Source organism: Podarcis pityusensis (genome assembly GCF_964106645.2).
Source record: "Podarcis pityusensis genome assembly, chromosome: 4".
Taxonomy (NCBI): Eukaryota; Metazoa; Chordata; class Lepidosauria; order Squamata; family Lacertidae; genus Podarcis; species Podarcis pityusensis.
Genome location: NC_138027.1, coordinates 97,947,339 through 97,968,448, shown reverse-complemented (window position 1 = coordinate 97,968,448; position 21,110 = coordinate 97,947,339). Strand labels below are relative to the sequence as shown.

Genomic DNA, 21,110 nt, shown 5'->3' with positions numbered 1-21,110 from the left:
GTGTTCCCCAATTGCTATTGAAACACACACACCCCGTTTTGCTACTTGTAAGTGGGGTGACAAAATGAAGGGTGTGCCTTTCAGAAGGCCCTATTTATACTTCATATTTCTGCTGGGAATTCGCATTATGGCATTCTTGTTCTTGTAAATAAATCAGATAGAAATGTTAAACATGTGCAGGAGAAGGGATATTCACCTAGCCTGCTTGATATGCTAATTTTGAGAGTGGAAGAAAATTCTCTGTATGAACAAGGATTTCCTCATGTGAGCCTTTTCCAGCAGGCTTAAGAGGTAGCTAGACCCCAGGCTCAGGTCTGCCATATCAGTGAGTACTGGGCTCCAAAGAGCAGGCATGCCCTGAACTTGCAATCCATCAATTAAAATTTGCCCTCCCTGATTAAAATGAACTTGCACAGATAATCTTTTGAAGCTTTAGCTGATTAATCTATGATTAAATCTTGCAACCCAGCCCTAGTTTAAAAATGGATACAATTTTTCCCGTTTTCCTACTAATAAATGGACAGAGCTGCGGAGACTACATAATCAACCACAGAAGATGCATTTGAATACGTAATAATAATTCAAATCATGATTTGGTGCGTGAGCGAAAAGCTGTCCCTTCAGGTGGCCCCTCTTCCTCTCATATATGCAGGACTTCATATATTACTTCCTGGTCTAACCAAACCATAATTTTGCGGAGGCATGTGACCTTGCAAACTATGATATGGGATAACAGTCCAAGGCAAAGCTACAAACCATGATTTGATCCTGGTGTGTAACACTCATATATTTGCCACTTCAGGCACATTGTGGCCTGATTAGCACAGGCAGAGGTGGAAGGGATCAGGAGAGGATGGAGCACTTGGGTCCATGCCTTCAATACAGCCAATACTCAAGTAACAGTTGAATTGCTGAGCTACAACAAAAGCATCCCAGCAGCAGTATTACGGATGTTCACTAGGAGTGGGGGGATGTTCACTGGGGGAGGGGGGCAAACTAGCAGGAGCACCAGATTGGACCTGCCAGTGCAGCCACACAGCCCCAACCTTGAAGGCACCTCACCCCTTCCTTTCCCAGTGGCATTGTCACTGCCACTGGGAGGCTATTGTTGTAGGTCCACGTTTCCAGTTGAGCTGCTCCTGCTCAGGTAAACTGGCAGGTTTCTGCCATACTGTAAAATGACCATTCTGGAAAAGAGCACTATTACTGGCATGGAACCACCAAACAACATTGGGGGCCAGGCCACCACTTTTTTGATTACATACGTAAGTAGGCTTTGGGTATTTATCCTGAATCAACCAGCGTGACAGCTGGTTGTTTTGCGGTGTCGATCCTGGGTTAAGGCTCTCCCAGACAGGGGCGATGCCTTCGGGATTGCCATCTTGGGGGTTGTCATGGCCCACTGACCCCCGACTGGGCTTCCAGGCAGAAGCACCTCCCCCTAGACCGCTTTAATGGGGTACCCCTGTCTCATGAAAGTTCCCAATTCCCCTCACCCCGCCTAGACTAAGGCTGCAATGCCTCATCTGCCAACAAGTTGTGACAATTGCTATGTGGTAGGCAAAACCTTCCAGATAAGCTTGATTTTTCTGCAGCAAATTCCTCCCTGGCCCCCAATAGTGACCAAATATTTCCATAGCAAGGTCATACTCAGAACTTGCCCACCCACCTTTGTGCAGGGCCATATGAAACATAGGATAGGAGGATGAAGAATCCAGGTCTGACTGAGCTGACAGTCTGCACCTGAGCGAAAACTCAGGGTGGGAGTCTTCCCTCAGGTCTGCCACGAAGCCCTGCCACTACTTGCTTGCCTGTGATAGGTCTGATCAAATGCAGCTTGCTTGTGATAGGTCCATTTGACTACAAGCCTCCCAGCAACCTGCCCGGCTAGAGGAGGATGGAGTGTCATCCCCCAAGAGTCAAGTGGGGCTAGAAATTTGCCCCGGACTCAGAGCACAATCACCACTCACCATCCTACGAATGTAAGCGGTCCTTATTGCACCACAGTCGAGAATTGTGGTGAACCTACTTTTGGGTGCAAGTCATAGATAAAGGTAAAGGGACCCCTGACCATTAGGTCCAGTCGTGACCGACTCTGGGGTTGCGGCGCTCATCTCGCTTTATTGGCCGAGGGAGCCGGCGTACAGCTTCCGGGTCATTTGGCCAGCGTGACTAAGCCGCTTCTGGCGAACCAGAGCAGCACACAGAAACGCCGTTTACCTTTCCGCCGGAGCGGTACCTATTTATCTACTTGCACTTTGACGTGCTTTCGAACTGCTAGGTTGGCAGGAGCAGGGACCAAGCAATGGGAGCTCACCCCGTCGTGGGGATTCGAACCACCGACTTTGGATCGGCAAGTCCTAGGCTCTGTGGTTTAACCCACAGCGCCACCCGCGTCCCATGCAAGTCATAGTATGACACTAAAAAAAAGCTCCAGTAATATTTAGCTCTAAGAAAATTATAAATAAGGCTAAACCATAATAAATTATCAAAACCATATTCTTCACACACTGCAGTCAAATCCTATACATGTTTATTCAGAAGCAGGTCTTAGGCTCCAATAAGACCCATGAAACCCAATGAGATTTTTTTCTGAGAAGACACATAAGAAGATTAAGCTTTTTTAACCTCTATAGATATACTTCTAAACTGTCAACTCATTAAAAATATCATGGTGGTATGCAATAAAACAGACTTATGATTGCTATCATTGCTTCGGAGACATAAACATGGAATATTCTGTATGTATATCAATACATTATCAGTTGCACATGACATGCTTTCTTTTCACCATATCTGAAAATCTGATTAAATTTATGATTAGAATAACACTACTGTTTTTGGATAAACAAACGATAACATGACTTTTTTGTGGTTTATGAGTACACTAATGCTCTAGATATATTCCTGCCTACCTGCATAAATGAGGTCCTGATGTGCTGAACAGGTTTCTAACAGTTCAACAGACTGAACCAAGCTTGGAAGCTCAGCACTAAATGTAATCATAGAATCATAGAATCATAGAGTTGGAAGAGACCACAAGGGCCATCGAGTCCAACCCCCTGCCAAGCAGGAAACACCATCATAATGAACCTGCTTAAATGAGTAAAGAAGGAATTGATGCTACTATTTCTTCGTTAATCTAACAACTGTTTCTTCTCTTTTGTTATTTGTACTGGGAGGAACTTTCACAAAGATTCCATTTGAAGGTTTATACACAGAAGACACAGATGGAAGGAGTATTGAGAAGGCTCCATTTTTTATTTTTGCACACGGCTGTTGATAAATGCAACACAGAGCCTAGTGGTGGCAGAAATTCCACCAGCCATATGCATGATCAGTATACTTGTGGGTAAGCCCCTTCTTTTTCTCCACCTAATCTCAACCATGCTAGCATGCCCTGTAATATGCTAGTCAAAACCCTGAATAATGTTGAAGTCAGACTGCAGTATACATACAATAGACAAGCTGACTGCTGCAAAGGAAATCTGCAGAAAATTTTGTAATGCCCTTTGAAGTCTATTCTTTGAAGATAGTACTGAAATGAGCTTATTTGTACCAGAAATGCTTTTCTTATTAATGTCTTTTATATTAAGGCATATTTTCCATAGATTAACATGTCATTTCCACCTTGGCATTAATTCAGTTTAAAATAACTATTTATTTTAGCAGGTTTTCTCTATTTAGCACCATCAAGGAAGTTAAACAGATCACTACAAATCATTACTGTGTAATAGAAAAAGCATTTTAGATAAAATACTGGAGCCACTTTCATCTAACTCTGCATCAGTTCAGCATTATAAGCCATATTTTATGTACTGCATTTAGATGGTTTTATAAACTCATTTGATTACTGTGCTGCCTTTAATACTTAAAATTCCTGAAAGAATTTTCCACAGTATTATGAACTAGTTAAAGCTCAACTGATTGTATTAATGTCGACAGTTCGCTGACTGTTTTATCTGTATTGTTTTACACTGATCTGCAAGGAAGGCCTACCTGGATGTTAGTCAGAAGGGTTTCTATGGAGGACAATCCATCAGGAAATAGAAAAGGAGATGGAAAACCTGGAGGTAGCGGCTGCCCATGCCCAGTTAGCGAAAGTTTGTCAAGGCTGTCTCTTGCGGTTGGTGTGGAGAGCGGGGTCTCATCTGTATGTGATTGAAACAAAAATATAGAACAAGTTACGCTTGTCTGTTTTTATTAGACCTCAGTAATGGCTTCCCTAGTGGTTTCCAGAACATTTATTGCAAATTGGTTCCTGCTATCAGGAGAAAATGCTTTCTGCTGAATTTTCTTTAATGAAAAAGCTGTGGAGATACAACAAGATAACATTAATGAGTAACTTTATAAGCCTTTTAAATGCAGTCTCTAATGAGACTGAGTTTACAGTGCCATAGAATCTTTTTAAAACAAATATTATCTCACATATACTTGTGATAATATATTTAGGCTGACTTTATGGGTACCTTCCCAATTATCTCATTTTAGTCTGTGCACTATTTGGATTGACAAAAGAATATTTCCGAGGATGATACATATTTTATATTGCAGCAATGTGTTTTATGCGAAGATGATTCTCAATTAGTTAACCCATAATCAACCATCTCCTTGATTTAGGAAGTGCATGTAAAAATAAACTTCCATGGACACACACACACACACACATAAAGGGGGCAAGCAGCTATGGGGACACACACCCAGTGGTCCTGCACACACGTTGCTGGATGCTGCTGTCAGCTCCAACAACTATGCTGGACGTTGGGGAATCATTTCCAGATATCTCTCCCACTCTCCTGGTCCCAAAAGTGCCAATCATCTCTTGAGTGGGGGCCTCATGAATGGGAACATTCATGCAGGTGCTACTATACATGGCAATATTTCCACTGGAATCTCTATTAAGACTGGGTGTTAAAAACAAAAAAAACCCAACCCCCCCCCAAAGTTACGTATTTTGATTACTCTTAGAAAGTAACACATTTAAAATATTTTTTCTCCACTCTATGTGTAGGTATGTACGTAAGGTCCACTGGCAACTTGGGAGATTTTCTATATACTTCATCATAATATTGCAGTTGCCTTGTCTCTCTTCCACAATCTAAGGAAAGGCTTTGAAAAATGTTGCTGCATATGCCCCTGATTTGTAAAGGTAAAAGACCCCTGACCATTAGGTCCAGTCGTGGCCGACTCTGGGGTTGCGGCGCTCATCTCACTTTATTGGCCGAGGGAGCCAGTGTACAGCTTCCGGGTCATGACTAAGCCACTTCTGGTGAACCAGAGCAGCGCACGGAAACGCAGTTTACCTTCCCGCCAGAGCGGTACCTATTTATCTACTTGCACTTTGACGTGCTTTCGAACTGCTAGGTGGGCAGGAGCAGGGACTGAGCAACGGGAGCTCACCCCGTCACGGGGATTTGAACCGCCGACCTTCTGATCAGCAAGTCCTAAGCTCAGTGGTTTAACCCACAGCGCCAACTGCATCCCGCCCCAATTTGTATATGAGATAAAACCACGCAACATTGTATAAAAATCAAGGGAAGAATTCAGTGTCATAAAATCATAGCAGCTTGCCAGGAGGAACGACCCCCATCTTCTTCCCAACAAGCTGTTCTGGGGGTTCTCCCAGTGCCCCCCCCAGCCAACCTTCTTTCCTCCAATCAGAAGCAAAAAATAACCTAAGCATTCCTAAAATGGTACTGAATTGCATTCATTCCAGTGACTAAACACCATTTTTACTGATTAACAGTGGTTTCATTGAACCACAGTGGAGAAATAAGAGACTTGAACTCAAGCTGAACTTATTTTAATGAATGTTTAATTTAAGGAAAAATAATCTGACATAAAGTGACTTTGTTTTCTTTACGTCCCATGTGAAATAAACTTTGAATGTGACTGTATTTGAAGCAAAGCAAATGTACATATCATACACAGGAAGAGTGGATATTTGGCGATGTGAGATAAGCTATGACCGAGGGAGGGGGAAAGGGGGGAAAGGTTTTAAAGGGAATAACAACACATACTGTAAATATTAGCCAATTAAAACACAACCATAGATCACAGTAGCATTAAAGTACTTCAAAATATGTCCAAGAGCTCTCCATTACAATGCTGTTAACATTATGTTAAAGTGAATGGATGCTCAAGGCCTAAACCTCTTTGAACAAACCCATCCCAGAGACAACACACATTTCTGCTATAACCCTATTCACGCATTTCTTTTCTTTTTTTAAATGATATTTATTGAGAATTTTAAAGTTACAAAGAAAAAAGAAAAGACAAGAGAAAGAGAAAAAAAGAGAAAGAAGTAAATAAACATAACAATTAAACAATACAGATCAATAAAAACCAAAGTAAAAAAAAAAAACAAAACACACAATGCATCTAAATCAAACAAAAAATTAAAAAACAAATCTAATATTCCCAAATCCTTAACTTTCATTAACTTATTTCAACGACCTCCTCACACCTCCCTTTTTTGTATTCTAGTTGTTAATTGTCTCAGCAAATCCTTTCCATCTTTCACAATATTCTGTCATTTAAATCACCTTAATCTATTTTAACCTTATCTTACCCTAAAAAAACCCCTAAAACTTAAAACTTAAATCTTATATATACCAAATTCTTTTAACCATAACATATTCTCACATAATTCTTTTTGACATTTCTGCTAAGGCCGAATAATTTCATTCCAACATTTTTCTAATACTCATTAATTTTACAATACTTTTCTAAATAAATTTTGAAACTTTCTTCCAATCTTCATCCATCGTCTCTTCTTCCTGGTCTCAGGTTTTGTCAGTCCTTTCTCGTCTATCTAATCCATCAACCTGGTGCTCTTATGTCCGAGGCTCTTAAGTCTTTTCCATGTCCCTTCTGCAGGTCTTCTTCTTGTTTATACCTGCCCTTTACTTTGTCTTTTGTTGATCTTTTTCTTATTTTCTTTCCTTTCTCATTGTGGCATATCTGCCACACCTCCTACTACCGACATCTTTCTTCTCCAACAACCACTGGGGGGAAGTGAGCAGAAAGCCTGACACCTCAGCTCCTGCTCTCAAGCAAGGGGTTTCCTGATCATTTGTGAGCAGGAGCTCAAACATTGGGATTTCTCCTCACACAACCATGCATACCATGTGGCTACTGGGGGGAAAGGGATAATGTTGGGCTGGGGCTAAAAAACATGGGCCCACATGTTTATGTCCTACACATGAGCAATGCATTAATAGGATTTCTACGTCCTCTCCTCTCAGAAGGCTAATTGAGGAACTGGGCATATTGGTATGTTTATTTTGGAAGCCAACAACTGTTTGATATTATAATAGTAAATCCGTAATGCACAAAGTCAAGAATGGACATCCCTATTTTCATTAAAAAAAACGTTGGAGGGTATGAGCAGGTGGAAAACAGCTGTATGGATTGTTCTTTATTCTTGATGTATACAGTATACAGCTGAATGCAGAGATGTGCTGGCAAAAGAAATTACGGCAGTAGCACTGTTCTGTGATTTGTTGTGGGAGCATGCATTTTAAATGCATGTTAAATGCCCATTAAGTTGTGGGCTTGCATTTTATTTGGAGAAGTGACAATGCAACATTATTATATATATAAAGTCTGTAAGTTGTAAGTATGAAATCAAGGTGCAGTAGTATCAAAAACACACATCACATAAGGCAGACATTAAATTTGACACCTGGAAAGAGTAACAACTGTCACTGGAAGAGCAGAACCGCTCACTCAGGGCCTTACCACCACATCACCTTCCCTCAAGACTCCTAGAATTTGTAATCTTGCATGTTCATACAGAGAATATTTGTTGGTAAGAATGTTTCGAACAAAAAGCTAGAATATTATGATGTATGAATCTAAGTGCCACTTTGATTTCTCCTTAAATTGTAATTAAGTACTTGAGATTATATGTGAAGGATAAGGAATAAACACATTTTTGTGGATTTAGGTGCATATTAAATGTAAGGTTTTTGACATGTGTTTCATTATCAGTCTTAGAGAATAATTATTTGCCCCAAAACAAAGCCCCAGGGAGAAAAAATCCTCAAGTAGAACAGCTGGTATTTTGCAAGTCTCAGATGATGAAGATATAATATTAATGTGTGAAAACTCTTGTAAGTTAAATGATCTTTTTTGTTTTTACTTAATTGTTAAATATTTTGTTTCAAACCTCAGTAGAAAAAAAATGATCAAAATGGCATATTTAGAATATACATAAGCTGCTGCGTAGCAAATATTAAATTCTGAATACCAGAAAGAAAACATGGGTTTTAATTAATTAACATAAATTCCTATATTGTTACAACTTAGCTTAATGGACAAAGTGCTAAGAGGAAAGCCCCCTATACCAGCATAACAAGTCTGACTATTTAGGGAGTGAGATTCTGAAATGTATAGGAATTGTGCGTCTGAACCTGTTGTTATTGAGACCTGCAATCTGCGGATTAGCTCCAATACTGTTTTGCTATGTCTACGCAATTAAAAGACAGTTATCCTAGCCCAGAGGAACTTCACACCAGCAAGAAGGTTTCCATGTGTGTATCAGGAACCGTGAGTGTAAATTAGATATATATCCAAATTAGAAGGTGTATATCCATACAACATGACTTCCAAGGAGTAAAGCACTGTAGTCTCATTCCTGGCCTTCTATAAGCAAGACTTGTATGTTTGAGGACATTTCCCCAAGTTTATTTACTATTACAACCCGAGTCGCCATAACTGAACACAGTTTGCCAACCATACTAGGCTCTTTGGAAGATCACAATTTGTGTAGGCCTGAAATAACCAAATCCCAAATAATTTTTATCAACAGGACTGAGCCTAACTTCATACTCTTGGATACCCTATATCAACTTCCTGGTTCCTGTGAGGAGGAACTCCCACCCAATATGTCTTTCTGAATACATGGAGTATAGTAAGGAAAGCTTGGTGCAAAAGGCTGAGATCCATTCCTCTCTTGGACACATGAGCACTTGAACTCTCAAGGTTTTCTGTTATACAGTACAATCCGAAATATGTTTACTCAGAGCTAAGTCTCACTGAATTCAATGGGACTTGCTCCCACATATGTTTAGGATTACAGCCAGAGTTCATTAATCTACTGGGAAGTTCTTCTCGTGAGCAACACTGGGATGAATGGGGCTTGCTCAGTGGGGCTCTTACGCAGCTCCCATTCATCCCAGCGAGTCTCATTGAGAACAACTTCCCTGAGAATTCTTTCCTATTGCACACAGCCCTCCACAAGCACATACCTCAGCGTGATGTGCTCATTTCATTGTTTGGTCTTATTATTCGCCTTTCGCAGATATGCCAAAACTAAAAGGAACTAGCAATGTTAATCAGTGTGTTCATAAACAAAATTCAAAATGAAATCAGTATGCAGTTTTATACCTGATGTGATTTTTGTGGCAAGTGCATTCATCAAATGTCTGAAACAAGCTGACAAAATACTTCCATTAGCAAGTTTCCAGTGGTATTTTCATGCTTGATGTTCACTGAAAAAACGCTACACAAGTCTTAGTTCTATCTTTCACGCCGTATTTAATTATTCTCCATTCAAGTCAACGTTTGTGTTTGCTTCTGCTGCTGTGACACAGGCCTTCAAGTCAGGATTTTTCAACTGTATGCCTTTACATATTCAGATTTTTAATATATTGTACAAGGTACCAAAATAACCTCAACAGTATCCCATATTTGGATATGAGAGAAAGAGAGAGAGAATATCCAGTCATAGTTGCTGCAATACACCAGCAAACATTCTGATGGTGCCCTCCATGAGTTACATACAAAATGCAGGAACTGTAAACTTGCATTCTCAGGTCCTGTTCTTCACACCTAGAAATTTCTTCCCAGAGATCGGCATTATTCTAACACGTTTATTAAAAGTTTTACCAAAACCTGAGGATGAATGCCAGTTCAGAAGTTCCGTACTTAGTACAGATACAGTGGTACCTCGGTTTACGAACTTAATCCGTTCTGGAAGTCCATTCTTAAAGCCATTCTTAAACCAAGGTGCGCTTTCCCTAATGAGGCCTCCCGCTACCGGTGCCCTTCCACCGTTCGGATTCCGTTCTTAGACTGAGGTAAAGTTCGCAAACCGGAACACTACTTCTGGTTTTGCGGAGTTCGTAAACCGAACTGTTCGTAAACCAAGGTACCACTGTATTTTATAGAATGAAAGCGGCTGTATCACTCACAACTCTGCACATAATGTACTTATGCTATACACCCCTCGCTCCCAGTTCAATTCTGAATAACCTAAGGTAAACAGTTCTTGTATCCATTGATTTAGAATATAAAATTTAGCAGTTACTAGTTTAACACAACCTGGAAATAAGACCATAAAATCTGACTACCTTGCTTAAAGGCTGCTAGCCTGTGCTCCCAGGCTGGTGACAGAGCCAAAGAATCCCTGTGATTACTCTCTTAACTAACTAATAAAGCAAATGAAGACTAATAAAGCAATGCAGAATTGGGATGGACCAGACTTTATTGGATCCTTACACCCCTACTTGTGAATGAGTCACAGAAAATCTATTTATAAACTGCACAGTCTCCCTCCTTCCCTTTTAGTAAAGGTATATACTAAAATGGTCTCATCACATAATCAATACAAAAAAATGGTATGTGGAATGAACAAACAAACCTGTCAAGTTAATAATACATTGAATTATTCTATGAACTGTGACCATCTGATAAATTAATTTAACCATGACAACCAGATAGGGATACTGGTATTGCTTATAGCACTAAAGCCTCATTTGATTCTGCCACAATCCAGGTAAGGAGGGAGAGGAGGGAAAGAAGAAAATAAAATCCTTAACAGAAGCCAGTTTGTAGAGAATATCAGGTTATAATGGCACTATTCAGAAAAAAAGTTGAATCTTTGTATTCATGTATTGCTTAAAACATTTCTTTCTTACTAGTCCCTTATACTCCCTAGTCATAAAGAGAGCACAGACTTGGCACAATTAGACTATTTAGTTCAATTATTTTAAACACATTTAATCTGTGCTGGGTTGTATTAAGGATACCACTGTGACATAAGCAGTTTGGTAATCTCGGCCAGAGGCATTTGGGGCAGGTGGCTTCCTAGGTTGGTCTCAGAATTGCCAGTGGCAAATTTAGCAATCTTTTGTGACCTCAAGGAAGTGATGTAAGAGTGTAGGAAGATGCACTCGAACAAGTAGTGCAGTTTTGGCTGCATTCACTATGCGTGGATCTCCAGAATTTCAGACAGGCGTCTTAGCCGGTCCCGCCTAGATATTCAATCTGGGACCTTCCATGAAGAAAGCATGACCTACAGTTAGATACAGTACATACTTTAACATCTTTCATTGGTATAGTATTATAGGCATGATAAAATCAGCCTGATAGATATCTCTGTAGCTTCCTTCTTAAACACCTTCCCATAGTCAAAGCAATTTTTGTTTAGACTATTGTGACTGCCTTGTTGAATGCTCCTCTTTTCTGCTATTTCCCCCCTTTCAAGGTGATTCAAAATACCCCTGCTGCTTATACACTCTGTCTGTTCAGACTATCTCCTGTTGTTTGACCCCATGACATCTCTTTGCTTCCCAAACCCTTAAATGAGAGGTGTCAAAACGCTGTGTCAGTGTATATACTAAGGTTACCAGATGTTTTTCAGTGAATCCAGGGACACTTTTCAACTTCAGTAGGAATGATAGGATTTTGTCAGGGGACTGATTTGTAAATCCAGGGACTGTCCCCGGGAAACGGGGACGTCTGGTAACCTTAGTATATACGCCATCCAGCTTTCCACCTCTGACTTGCATCTCAGGACACCCTTTCTTCCTTGCTACCTCAGTTTATTGCCAGCTCTATCTTTTCTTCCAATTCCATTCTCCATACATTCTGCCATACTATTTCCCATGCCTAGAACATTGCCAAGCATCCATCTTTTTCATCCACCAAGTTTCCCCAAACATTGTACAATTGTGGTTCCCAACACATGGTCCGCACCCATAAAGCAGGACAAGTTATAGATGACCTTGTTTATTTTGCCTTTAGTATTATCTTACTGATGGATGTCCTTTTATTCAAAGCAGACCAGTTCTTCATGCCTCCCTCACTGCTACCTTGGCTAAGAAAGAGAAACTGAGCACTGAAGGCTTAAGAGAACAACCTAAAATCACCAACACCTGATTCTTTTGTACAAATGAATAATTTCCAGGAAATTCTATAGGATAGTAGTGCACAACACACACAAATACAAAGAACACAACATGCCGAACAGCATTAGATGAACTAAAGCAAAGCTTTCACGTAATCTCCTGCATCCCCCTCACAAAAAAGATGACTGTGAATTTAAATTATAATCCATATTACCATAGTAATTGCTGTAAAATTAATTCATTGTTATAGCGTTTGCAAGTCAACCTAAGCCCTGCTGTCATTTTAAAGTAATTTAGGACTCCTAAGCACTTTACTTACAGATAGTAGTCCTACAGCCAAAGATGGGAGCAATTTATAACATCGTGTTTATAAAACTTTTACTGCAGCTGCAGCATTGTGTAAAAAGTGGAACTACGATATTTACAAGGGGAAATTCCCAAAATAATTCTGTACGAAGATGCTAAGATCTTAAATTGATTCTTTTCAGTTCACAGCATTTAGATCATCTGAATCCTTAAGATTTTTGTTGTCTTCCCCACCCTCCAGCTGCACCCTTCCTTTTGTGGTACTGTATTAATATTTCAATTCAGCTTCCTAAACAGTCAAAAAGCTTTCAAAACAGTAGGAACCAATGACACATCGAATGAATAGTTCAAAGTGAGCACACAAACAGGTGCTGTAATCATTTATTTCCATAATGAGTTCAAAAATGTGATATTGTATACAATATCATATTCTTTTCAGCCCTCAGAATTTACTAGTGATTTCACAATGCAATCCCTTGCATATTTACTCTGAAGTAAATGCTACTTATCAGGTTTCATCCTTAGTCACAAAAAGTTTAGATGTATATTTACAGATTTATAGATTCTACTTAAGACATAAGCTAAAGACATGCTCTTTGGGGCCATGTTGTTACATTAAAAAAAAAAAATGTTTCTGAAAAAAAGCCCACACAGGAATCTGACTTGAGAAATAGTATTTGTTGTGATTCTTCTGTTGAAGTTTACATTTGTATTTGAAATCCTTTGAAGGTTACAGGGTGAAACCTTCCAACAATATCTTGAAATCTTCTGGGACCAAATCCCATTATGTGGAGTTCAGTGACGGGGGTAAACACTACCATAAAGAAATACAAATTGCACTTATTTCCCATTTAGCCAGTGTCACTGAAGTTCACCATTTAGAATTCTAACCAGTTAGAACTTCTTCTTGGAGGTCAAGTGTCTTGTGAACCATGTCATCTCATTGATGACATCATATCCCATCCATCAATTCTTCCAGGAGCACACTTGCCATCTGCTCGGCATACTATAATAACTTATTAGATATATTCACAGGGTGGCAACCTGTACAATGACACTGCTATCTTAATGCTGGCACATATAGAGAGATAACAGTCATGGGTTGCGGGGTTGTTTTTTGCCATTGAAAAGCACTCTACACTCAAATCTTTAGAAGGTAACTTTCGTTATCTGTAGTAATTATTCAGTATTGATTGAGTTGATATTGCTTTTATTCAAAGATTGGGGACATTTCTTTCAAATGCTTCTTTACTATTTTAAATTGAAATAGGATCAATGAGACATACCACATCACAAATATCCTACAGTGAAGCATTTCTGTCTTCCCTAGTAAATATCATACACCAATACAGATTCTCTAGAATAATACTACAAAAAATACACAAGCCAAAATATTTAAGATAAGCTTTTTAAAAACCAAAATACATTATATTTCAAAATAAAAAAATTATGCTATGCCTGCATAATTGTCATTAATAAAAAGTAATTAATAGAAATAACCTTCAAACAAAAATCAATTAAACTTTTAAAATCATGTTTCAGCAGAACGGCATACAATGCTATGTAAAAAGCACATGAATGTTGCAATTTACTGAACGTTGCTCCCATATACCAATTCAAATAAGAAGGATGGAGTTTTGGTTTATTGCACCCTAAAACTGTACAAGTTTAGTGTGTTGGCTGTTGAAACACACATGACATAATAAGGATCGGTCTAATACTCCCTCAATAGCTGAAAAATTGCTTTCCGGAAAAGGGCAATATTTGTTTTGCATTACAGAGAAATTTATCCTCTGTTCCTTCCGTTGGCTCGTCGTTTATTCCAGCTTACACTGTGATCAACATTGTACTAAAATAAAGTCAAGTACAACAGCCGCTCTCTGCCCATCAAAACTCACAGACGTCTGCCAAGCACTTGTAACAGCTGGTGTTACATTAATTAGTTTAAACTATTTATTTCATCCATCTCCAGAGCAGATTGAGCAAAAACATTAGAGATTATTCTAGCATCTGTAAGTGCCCTGCAAACATTAACCAACCAAAGTTAGAATATTAGTCGTTAGCTTAAAATATATGCGATTTAAGGCTCTCTGCAGTCAATTACAATCATAAATAAAAAATTCGACGTTGCTGCAGTATCACAGTGTATTTTATTGACAGTATTTTTACATAACCATGCCTTAAAGTTGTATTAGTCTTTTGTGTACACAAAGTTTCTTTGTCATAAGGAATATTAACAAAAAAAATGCTATAATTCCTGGCAGCACAGATCATTAACAATATACAACACTGTGTGGGTGACTCAGTGGATTAGTCACTGGTTTTATGTCTAGTCTTGGAATTGAGCCCTAACTACAGTGATCAAAAGAGCGTTAGGAAACTGCTGTAAAAAATCTCCATTAAAATTACTTTTTGGCCTCAGCTAAGTTTTAGTAGACAGCAGCATGAATCTTCTTTGTATGGGGATAATTCCTGAAGTTTGTGGTATCTTTCTTCCCCTTAAAGAAAGGTAAGGAATGAGACAAAGAAGGTGATTCTATTAAACGTACTGAACTCAACCAACTCAGAGCTCCTGTTCAGAAGATGGCTAATGATAATCAAGTAGGTTCCCATTAAAATGCAAACCAAACTGAATTACTCTCCCATCCCTAATGACATCACCTGTCCTGTTGCAGAAAACTCTGGAGCCACAAGAGAGTCCAGTAAATTCCCAATCCATCGCTGATCTGCAGGTTCACTGCAAAATTATCGGTGGCGTATCTGGTCGGTGACATGCCTATTTTTGTGGAGAGGTGTGATTTATCGTATAAAAACTGGTTCCAGCACGCAACTTCCCCAAAGCCACCCAGAATGTACATAGTAAATTCAGGCTGCTCTTTAAAAATTATGCACAAATGCAATAAAAGCTAATAAATTGGACTTGCTAAATTCTTGTTGGCCTATGATTGCAATATGTACCAGACTATTCTATACCACCATGGGTCAGAAATTATGATATAGGAATCCACCAATGATAACCAAACTCCTACCAGCTATCCAGTGTCACCAGACCATGTCACACGATTATTTAACATATTTATTATTATGAAAACTTATAGTGAGTCAGGTTAAGGTAACTATGCTGCTCACATCTGTGATACTGGACTGGTTAACATGACATTGTAAGCCAAATAATGGCTTACAGGGACCATGCAACCATACTCTGGCTGCTGTTCATGGTTGCTAAGCCAAACTTACCTAGGAGCCGTGCACAGTGGCAGTAAAAAGGTCCAGAGAAGAGCAAAGCAGCTGTGACCTCTTCTCCAGGGGTTCACACATTTGCACGGTCCCAATCAGCCAAAGTTTGGCTCACTGTGCTGTGCAAACCAGGCCAACAGTTAACTATTAAAAACTCCTTTTAAGCTTGACTGGCATCAATGTAAATTAGGAATGTCATTATATACAATCTTATATAATTGACTTAAATGATGTTAACAACAAAATTTCCACTGTGGATCCGAAAATGCTCCTCAAGCATATGATGCATGAGACTTGCAAAAAAGAATAAAACTGGGACTTGTATCTTCTTTTTGAAAGTGAAACTGCATCTAGGAACTCAATTTAATCAACATGTGCCGGGCAGTTAAAAAAAGGCTCACTATGTCTTTTCCTCTTCATCTCATATTGTCTTCCCCAAACAACTCCTCCAGCTAGAAAAGCAGATAGTTATATTGCCAGAGCTGCTATGGACTGTGCCAAAACACACAGGAGAGATCATCATCAGCACTTTCTCCTACTCAGTATTTACTTTTAGAATAACATAAAAGGCTTTCAAATTCTCCCCATTCTTTGGGAAGGTATCTCCCAAATACCAGGACCATTTAGGTGACACAGATATTTTAGAACTGAGGATGAAGCTGTACTTTTTGTTGTTGTCTAAACGTAGTACAATAATCTGACGGCTATTGTATGTGGCACCACATTCAACTGCACCAGTAGCAATCTACCACAAGGGTGCAGTATGGAGAGCAGGGCTTTTTGCCTTTTAAAACTTCCTACCCATTTCATTCTGTCTGGTACCACCATCACTGCTGCTGCAGAGTCTATTTTATCATTTACATTTTTTCATTCTGTTTTAAAGCTTTAGCATTTTATTTCATTGTTTGAAAATGTCATTAGCCACCTTGTGAGTCTTGAGAGGCAAGGCAGAAATATTTTGATACCTGGCTTAGGAGATTCTGACTTTACCGACTTTGATTAATTCAGACTGGAGCCTTTGCAAGGCCTGCTTGAATACCGGGTGACCCTTTAACTATCACAAATTGCGTGTGTCCTATCTGAATATCATGTATCATGATGGGTTCTTCTCCAAAGAGAACAACAAGCATTTACTGGAATTTAAGGTTTAGGCGATCTTATACTTGTTCAGGGCCTAAAAATGACCACGGATAAGAAAGGAAACAATCTACTATTTGCAGCATCATTTGGTTGTACCAGAGCAGGGGTTTCAAACATAATTTAACCCAGAAAAAGGGAATACATACGGTTCTACCTCTAAGTCTGAATGGAATTGCCTACAATTGGAGGAGAAAAGGCCTTGAAATGGTATCCCCATCCCTCACTTTCTTAAAAAAAAACAGGTTAGCATAAGCATGGTCAACAGATCACTTGCTTGGGTTTTAGGCTTAATGTTGCATTTAAAATTGAGTAGCTCTTTAATGAAGTTCTGTCACGTTGAAATCCAATTTGGAGTCCTGTCATTCTTTTGGGCTAAGGAGAGCAATGAATTTCCTTGTATCATCCCATAATCCAACCATCATCCCGGAAACAGATTAAATGCCAGCTCTGGAGTAGTAAAATTATGTAGCATCTTATTGTCTCAGTTATTCTCCAACATCTCCAGGGATGGCCACCAGCAGATAGGTCAAGTGGTTCAGATTTTAGGAGGGTCCAAGACCAGTAGGGGTCCCAGATTTTTACTTGCTTTAAAAGAAAATCCTGCATGCTCCAATTCAAAAAATGTAAGCTCTGAAATGTGACCTCTTCCTGTCTCAAACAATATCTGTGAAATGAGCTAGCCTGGTTGAAAGTCCCCATCCTATAGCGTTTCAGCCAATGGCTGAAGTCTGAGCTGTGATTGGCAAGTGACCATTTTGGACATCACTAGGCAGAGCTAGGAATTTCTAGAGCTGCCTTTTCCTAATTCTTATTGATTCCCAGACACTGCATTTAATGGGGTGGGGGGCAGGGGTTGTACACACCATATGAGTTTATGGGTTTCAGTAGAATGTGTGGCTACCTGTCCCCTGTTCTCTCTTTGTGCCCCTCTAGCATGAGGACCACGATTTCAAAGAAACATATGTAGACATCACTTGGGTAGGCATACACATTAAACAATTTCAATGACGATGACAAAAGGTGCATGTGTAGCTTTTTAAAAAATGCAAATAGCATTTTATACATTTTATCTATCAAATAATATTTTATATAAATATAAAAGTGCACATGCATCTTATGATACAATTAAAATGTGTTGATGGCTGTTTTCTAAATATTAAGAGCTATACAGGTTTAATTTTTCCAAGGCTGCTGAATGGGGCAGTTTATTTGTCTAATTCACAGCCTGTTTTGAATTTGGTCCTTCCTAGCATCCTGTACTCACTTTTCTTGGACTAAAGCCGTTGTCCTAATCCCATTTATTTGGGATTAAACCACACTCAATTAAATTGGACTTACCTTTGAATGTGAGCAGATCGGGGGCAGGAAGTTGCAAGCTGTGCCACAACTTACCTTCCCCGCTCACTCTCAGAACTCAAACCCCTATCACCATACACAGGTTTACTCTTTTTCTAACCAGTGCTACTAGATTATCATGGCAGCTTTATGTGTCTTTAACCTGTAGTGTTCAGCACACCTTGCACTTTCATTACAGGCACCACCACCACCAACCACCAGAACTGATCTCTGAGCAGCCTGCCCGTATGTTGATGGCGCTATCCTTGCTAGACAAGATCACTCGGGGAAATGCTTGAGCGTGAATCAACAGGTGAAAGGGCCTGCATTTAATTCCCCACTGCTGTGAGGCAATTACTACTATGGATAATGGTAGCTAGCCAACTACTTGGTCATTATTCCAAGTCCCTGATGGCAATCCTCCATTTTGGGAACAACTGTTGTTAATGCAGATATTAATGCCTCACAGTGAATGTGGATCGGATACAACCTCATGTTAAGACCTAAATTGCTTAGTTCACAGGGAAATAACTGTTTCGTTAGTCAAATTTTACATTACAGTATATATGAAATATAAGACCAAATACAGGAACACGCAAAGTTATGTTGTACTTATGGCGTGAGTTTTCAATATAGAAGCATTCTGTAAACAAGAATAAAGCTGTCTTTAATGTCAAGGTTTTTTGCCCTTCTCTTCCAGATAATTTTATTGGTTGTAAGTCGCTTGGTTTGCCTTGGGCAGGATAACAAATAAAATAAAAATAATTTATCAGACTTAAGAAACAGACTTCTTTACAAACCTCCCCTTTAATAAAAGCTCTTTCCGCAGTATACACAATGAAAATTTAAAATGCCATCCAGAAATTATCAGCGTACTTATGAATAATCAACAGGAAAATGTTAACATATTCCCAATTCAGTATCTGCTCTTACCTTTGTACTGTGTAGCTCAAATACTCATTATAATTGCCATTTAAATGGTTAAATATATTAGGGCAAGCAGCCAATGCCTATTTTCGTTTTCCTCCCCCCACCCCAGCTTCTTCTTCATAGATTTTCTTTTATGCAATAGGAAAGTTAATTCTTAAACTTTGTCACAGAACCCTTTGTTCCTGCTGAAGTCACTTTGCTTGTCTCTCCTACAGTAAGGACACCAAATCCTAAAAGCTGGCAAGAATGCATATGTTTATTTCACCATTGCTCTGCAATTACCAAATGCCACTTAATTATAGCAACAGATGCTCGAGTGTAGGAACCAGAAAAATCAAACGCCTCATTTCCAGGTTATTTTTTTCCATTGCTTCTGCCAACAGCAGATGTGTGAGCCCCTTGTGCTCTGGCGTAAATACTTATCAAATCCTAACAGGTCACCTATGTCACAAACAACATTTCAGATGCAACTGTTTCACCTGATAATAGGCTCTGAAAATAAAACTGTGAGCTGTAAATACAATGTATTCGGAATGAAATGCCATAATGTGAAATTGCTTTTTCTCTAGCTACATAAGAAGTCCTTGACAGTTTTTGGCAGTGATAAATCACCCTCCCATTAATTGTCTCCTCTCTCATTGTGAGGTGAGCTGCTAAAAGGGGCAGTCAACAAAAATGACTTAAAGGACAAATTTTGGCAAAAAAGACAATGAAGAAATCTGTCATTGCTCTGCCTCCAGTAAACTGTCATGGAACAATCAAAATATATGTAACTGAAGTGTTTATGTCTTTTTTAGAAAGGTTATAGGATGATACATTTTCAGATAAAACAGAAGAACGAGGGGGTCTGAGGTAGATGGCGTCTAAAAGATATGTTCCGTTTCTGCTTAAACAACCATCCACAGCCCCAATCTATGGCAACGTTATTAAATGTTTCTGGTACATTTTTGGGGGATAACTCACCCTAGGCTTCCTGCTACTATTGTCATTAGTATTATTAATATTTAGAGGGGAAATGGAGAGCCAATAGCATGGAATCGTTTAATACTGTACAGTTTAGGAGGAGTGATTCTTCAGTTCCCCCAAACGCTGAACTTTCATTCATACCAATGGGCTCCTTGCATTCGGCATCTTATGGGATTCAGGCCTTTATTACAGTAAGCCAGATTCTCAGCAGGAAGTCTCCAGGTTTGGCGTATATTTTCAACAAAAGTTGTTTGGCAAGGGTAGAGCAGTTCTCCCTATTCTCCCTGCCCATATATTTCAGATACACATGATTATTCCTTGGAAACACCTCCTGGTTCAACATAATGATTATTATTATAAAGGTTTAGGATGCCTTTGAAAAGGTATGCATCGCTAAATGCACCTGACCATTTGCATTTTTAAAAGGTAAGTTGTGGCATCTTAGATGCTGAAACGATGCTCCACAAATATCCATTTAATTTCAACCAGTTCAAATATCCGTTTAATTTCTATATCCACTTTCGAGGGGGTGGAGGAAGATGAAAAAATTATTGTAATACAAAATGTGCCTCAAAGACAGAAATATTGGACTGAATTTGGTGTTCACATTCAGGACACAATTCCACATTTCAAATAAAATCTTGTTTCAAGGGGCTAAGGGAAGGCAGAACACACAAGCTGGTATCTCCTTTGAATATTGAGGGAGCATAATACTGATTAAGGATGAGATAAGCTCATGTGATAACTAAAGAGGCCTCTTGAATGCTGTTATTTTCAATTTATATAAATACAGGTGTGTTTGTTTTTTGTATTCTTAACTTAAAAGCACTTCAAATGGTAAAGCTAAGTATAAAAACACATAGTAAAAAAACTCAAAAAGTAAACAGTAGACAATATCACATTCTAAGACGAGGAAGTCTGTTCAAAAATCAGTACAATAAACACAGACATAATACACATCTACATACAACATCTATGGCATGCATAAATAAATGATCAACAAGTCATTCTGAGTTTTATGTCTCAAACTATTACTAAACAGATTTCTGTGAAAGATTA

General features: G+C 39.0%; 1 protein-coding gene across 8 annotated transcripts in view; it reads right to left on the bottom strand.

Annotated features, from left to right (window-relative positions):
- The window catches only part of DACH1 (dachshund family transcription factor 1), a 343,180-nt gene that overhangs the window by 46,347 nt on the left and 275,723 nt on the right, over positions 1 to 21,110 (bottom strand). For all 8 annotated transcript variants that reach the window (XM_081003040.1, XM_081003036.1, XM_081003037.1 and 5 more), the window contains one exon: positions 4,000 to 4,151. In XM_081003040.1, coding sequence (XP_080859166.1) covers positions 4,000 to 4,151 — 152 coding nt within the window. The remainder of the gene's footprint in view (positions 1 to 3,999; positions 4,152 to 21,110) is intronic.